This window comes from Elephantulus edwardii, unplaced genomic scaffold, assembly GCF_000299155.1.
Source record: "Elephantulus edwardii isolate Elephantulus edwardi_28Jun2011 unplaced genomic scaffold, EleEdw1.0 scaffold00005, whole genome shotgun sequence".
Lineage (NCBI taxonomy): Eukaryota > Metazoa > Chordata > Mammalia > Macroscelidea > Macroscelididae > Elephantulus > Elephantulus edwardii.
Window position 1 is genome coordinate 8,790,370 of NW_006399755.1, and position 5,108 is coordinate 8,795,477.

Sequence of the window (5,108 nt, forward strand, 5' to 3'; positions counted from 1 at the left end):
ATTTTAATGAACATTTACAGAGATTTTGGATGTCCATTCATTCATTGCTGCACTTCTCTCCCCTCCCAGCCCTCCCCCTAACCCCAGTTCTCTCCTCTCTTTGAAAAGTAAAATAAACACTATCTCCCTCTACACAATCCCCCTGCACCCCTCCCACCGCCCCAAGAACATTCCACTATGCAACCTTAATTGTGGACTCTTGTGATAACCATAATACCTTATCATACATTGCTTTTAAATTACTCTCTTCCTCATTTGTTTTAGTGCAGTATACGCAATTTATCCAGTTTTTCTCAGTCTTACCACAACCCTGATATCCGTCCCATTTTACATCAGTGGCACCATGCAATATTTGTCCTTTTGCGACTGAGATACATGTTGTGTTTTATGTGATCCATTGTGTTTTATAAATCTGATCACCATTGCTCTATACCGACTATTACCCTGACTTCCCAGGCCCCCACTGGATCATTTCTAATTTGTTTAGTCCCTCCATCCACCCACAAAACTCTGCGAACTGTGATTTTTCTTCCTCCCCTCTTCTCCTTTTGAACTTGTCATACACATCTTATTAGTTATTCTTCTATTTAAAAGTCCTCTTAAAAAAAAACCACCAAACCACAAAACTCAAGCTATTAAAAGGGGGCTCTTGTGGCCTAGGGGTAAGGAGCTGCACTGCCAATTTGATGGCATGTTGTTTGAATCCACAAGCCACTCTGTGGGAGAAAGATAGGCAGTCTCCTCCTGTTCCGTTCACTACCTCTGAAAATTGGCTATGGGGTAGGTATAAGTGGGTTATGACTTGATGGTCTCTAACTCCCTATCTCTTAATTTTTAGGAACTTCTAGCAATAGTGAAACAGAAGATGGCTGAGAATTTAGATGATGTCACCCTCTTATTTACTTTGAAGGCACTTTGGAATCTTACAGATGAATCTCCAGCTGCCTGCAAGCATTTTATTGAAAATGAGGGATTGGCATTATTCATCCATGTTTTAGAGGTGAAAAGATGGGGTTAAGTTTATATTTGTTTTTTTTAGGATGAAGTAACTAACTTGCGTATTCTTTTGACAGACTTTTTCAGATTCAGCAATACAGAGCAAAGTTCTCGGTCTTTTGGTAAGGTGAATTGTTTTTAATTTTTTAGTTCTTAATTACTTAAAGAAGAAAACTATGAGAACTCTAGTAATGTGGTCTGTAAGATCTTGCACTGCTAATAACAAAGAAAAGACCAAAGAAAACTAGTATTTATGTAGTACCTGCTTTTTGCTAGACACTGTTATCTGCAACAAAAAAAATTCATCCTCCCAACAGCTGCAAGTAGAATTTCCTTCAGTCAAATATACAGAAGAAAATGCAGCCTGCCAACGCTTTGACCATATTTACTCCCTCAAAGTAGAAGGCTTGGCCAAGTTGTGCCTGGATTCTTGATCTATAGAAACTATGAAACGAAAATTGTGTGTTATTTTAATCCATCCACCAAATCTCTGGTGATTTCTTGTGCAGCATAGAAAACTAGTAAAATCTGTATACTACCTGCCTTTTTTCCATGTTAAGGATTAAAAATAATAATATTAATTATCTGAGTCAGCTAAGTTTGTGTTACAATTTTACCAGTTATTAACGGTATAGGGGAAAGAAAAAACACCCCAAAACACTGTGAACTTGGCAGGCTAGTGTTTCTAGGTTTGAAATTTTTGGTAGGAGTATTTTAGGATTGAGTAAAGGTCCATAAAAAGTCTATCTAAGCAAAGGCCTGACACTTAGTGGTTATTATTTGACACTAATGATGATGGTTATCATTGTCATTACTAGATGATACAGGGATTGTATGTATTAAGCTGAATTAAGGGGGAGGAGGGTTGGGTGTAGTGAGTGTTCTCAATGTATTGAAGAAAAGAAGTAGGAATGGAGAAGAGTCAGTTCCTCATGCTTTACTGTCCTTGGTATTTTCTACTCCATCCATCCTGTAGAACAATGTAGCTGAAGTTAAGGAGCTGTCTTCCAGTCTGGTGACAGAAGATGTGGTGAAGCATATCAGCAGTTTGCTCCATAGCAAAGAGATGGAGGTCAGCTATTTAGCTGCAGGTGTTATAGCCCATCTGGCATCTGACAAACAGCTGTGGATATCCCGGGATCTTCAGAGGCATACTCTTCTCCAGGATCTGGTACAAGAATTATTCCTCTTTGAAAAATGTTTGAAAGCAATCTATTTTTTCAGAAAATTAGTTTTTTTCAGAGCATAAGAGTTTTAGTAATTTATGTTCATATTAGGAAATAGGGAAAAATACAGGGAAGTATTAAAAAATAAGTTACTCACAGTCCAAACCTACTGTTACTCACATTTCTTCCTTCTCTCCCTTAGCACATCCATGCTTTTCTCTTTATTGTTTTATTCCCTCATTTTGTTGGCACATACCCTTCAGTCACTTCCTAGTGAGATTAATGACAAATACTGTTCGTCATTTTCAGGTTACTGCTCTGCTCTGTACTTTTTCGTATTACTGCCATTTTTCTTTGAAAGATTTAAGATCTTTAGACTAGATGTTTGAAAATTAAAGTCATGTGCCTTCAGAGGTTTTATTTTCTTGTGATAAATTGGATTCTTACAATACAGGAAGCACATTTCTTTGAGACTACATGTTTTGTTTAACTGTTCTCCCTCCCTTCTTGTCTACTTCCTCACCTGTCCCTTCCCCTTCCATGTAGTTATTTTCTGTTCTCTTTCTTCTTTCTAGGATACATATTTCCTTACACGTTTGTTGATCAGTTATTTCCATTCTTTATATTGCATTTCTATTGTTAATGCTTTTAATTTCCAGCAAAGCCATCTTTGTTCTCTGTTTCTTTTGCACAATATCCTATTCTTTTTTTGTGGTTGCTGTGTCTGTTATATCTCTTTGAGAAAGAGAATACGTATGTGCGTGTACGCATGTGTATGTATACAGTCATGCTGGGAAAGACATCATACTGGAGAAGGTACAGGGTCAGAAAAGAGAGGTAGATCCTCAGCAAGATGGATTGACATAGTGACTACCACAATGCACTTGAGAACAAAGCAGTGATCGTGAGGATAGAGCAGGGTCTGGATCTGCTGTTCATAGGGTCCTTGTGAATTGTATAGTTAAATTCACTTGATAGCATCTAACAACAATATATATATATATATGACTTTTAAAGAATTTTATGTGTGTGTGTGTGTGTGTGTATTTCAGAGGAGGTCTGGTGGCCTAGTATAAAGGAGCTGGGCTGCCATATCAAAGGCAAGCAGGTCAGATCTACCAGTTGCTCCACGAGAGAAGGATGACAGTCTCCTGTGTAATTTACAGCCGCTGGGGGGAAAAAAGAGATCAGTTTTGGCTTGGTTCTGACTCCATGGTACACAACATATATAGGTTTTCCTTTTTCTCCAAAGTTTCTTTCCAAGTTGCCTTTCTCTTCCCCATTTAGTTTGTTCTTTGTTGCTGCTGCTGTTGTTGTTATGTACTACATGTCAAGTTGTCTGCGACTCATATCAACTCCATGTATAATAGATCTGAACTCTGGTCTATCCTGAGCCAATCTCATCCTCTCCAACAGACCTAATATCATTTCTCCAGTTACTGAGTCATTCCATCTCATTCTGAGTCTTCCTATCTTGTGCTGGCCCTCTGCCCTTCTAAGAATGAGTTCTCTCCAAGGACTGGTTCCTCCTGACCATGTGCCCAAAGTATATGAGACAGAGCTTCATAATCCTATTCTTCAGGGAGCAGTTTGGTTTTACCCTCTCCAGGACTGACCTGATTGTTCTCCTGGCAGTTAACGGTATGTTCAGCACACTTCTCCAGCACCACAACTCAAAGGCATAGGTTGTTCTTCTATCATCCTTAGTCATTGTCCAGTTCTCTGACACATAGCAAGTAATGGCAAAGGCCATGGCCTGAATCAGGCGCACCTTACTAGACTGACATCATTGTTTTTCAGTACTCTAGAGAGATGTCTGACAGCAGAATTTCCCAATGCAGTTTTGTCTTTTGATTTCCTAACTGCTAGTGCCAAGAGTGTTAACTGTAACCAAGGAACTAAGAAAGCTGAAGCTTGTGATAATCTCTTCTCCGTCTAGCTTTAAGCTACCAGTTGGCCCAGTGGTGAGAATCTTTGTCTTCTTGATGTTGAGCTTCAACCCATATTGAAGACTATAGTTCTTGACTTTCTGCAGCCTCATGTTCTCCTCAGTTTGAGCAAGCAATGTCACTTAACATATCGATGGTTGTCAATGAGTTTACCTCCAATCCTTATGTCACATTCCTCCTCATAAAGTCCAGCCTCTTGAATGATCTGTTCTGCATATTTCTTTGTTGCTGTATTTTAGACATTTTCTATGTAAGTGCCTGATAGTCTTTCAATTCCCCTTTATAATCAGATTGTCTATAGGTGTGTGAAACTTTTCAACTATGAGTAAATGGACTTCATCATAAAGTAATAAGGGTGAAATATGCGTCACTGTCAAATGTTATTCGATCCTTGTCATGAAATTGTGATTTTCTTCCAGAGGGTTCTCCTGCTTGGCTGGTTGCCAACAGTGTGAAAACCCACTGTGGGAAAGGGGCCTTCAAGGAGTCTCAGCATTCATTGTTTAGATTTTCACTTGTGCCAAATTTTTAGTATGATGTTCCCACCATCATTTATTTATGAGTCATTCTGCCAGTGCCAAAAATTCTTGTTAGGAGTGAGAGGAAATCTGAGTAATTTTTCAGAAATACACTTTTTTCAATAATCCTGTTTTTATTCCTACATTTAATTGTACCTACAGAAGTACTTGATGTGCCAAATTTCTAAATATCTTGGGGATCCTTTTTTTAAATTGAGAGGACTTTTTTATTTTTTGTAGTGCTATATTTATGCAGAGTTCAAAACTGGTATGTATAGGGTTGCTATGAATCATAGTTGACTTGGTACATAACAAAAAGATATATGCTAAATCTATATCTGATTTGCTTTTTGTGTATTTGCTTTCTCTTTTTTAAAACTATTTTTACTCATCTCTTTTTTTTTTTTCTATAATTATATTTTATTAATTTTCATAAACATTTACAGAGATTTTGGGCTTCCACTCATTCATTGTTGCAC

The 5,108-nt window shown here is 37.9% G+C and overlaps 1 protein-coding gene across 1 annotated transcript in view; it reads left to right on the forward strand.

Annotated features, from left to right (window-relative positions):
• The window catches only part of ZYG11A (zyg-11 family member A, cell cycle regulator), an 87,010-nt gene that overhangs the window by 62,604 nt on the left and 19,298 nt on the right, over positions 1-5,108 (forward strand). The window contains exons 10-12 of the mRNA XM_006879807.1: positions 839-1,000; positions 1,074-1,118; positions 1,973-2,167. Coding sequence (XP_006879869.1) covers positions 839-1,000; positions 1,074-1,118; positions 1,973-2,167 — 402 coding nt within the window. The remainder of the gene's footprint in view (positions 1-838; positions 1,001-1,073; positions 1,119-1,972; positions 2,168-5,108) is intronic.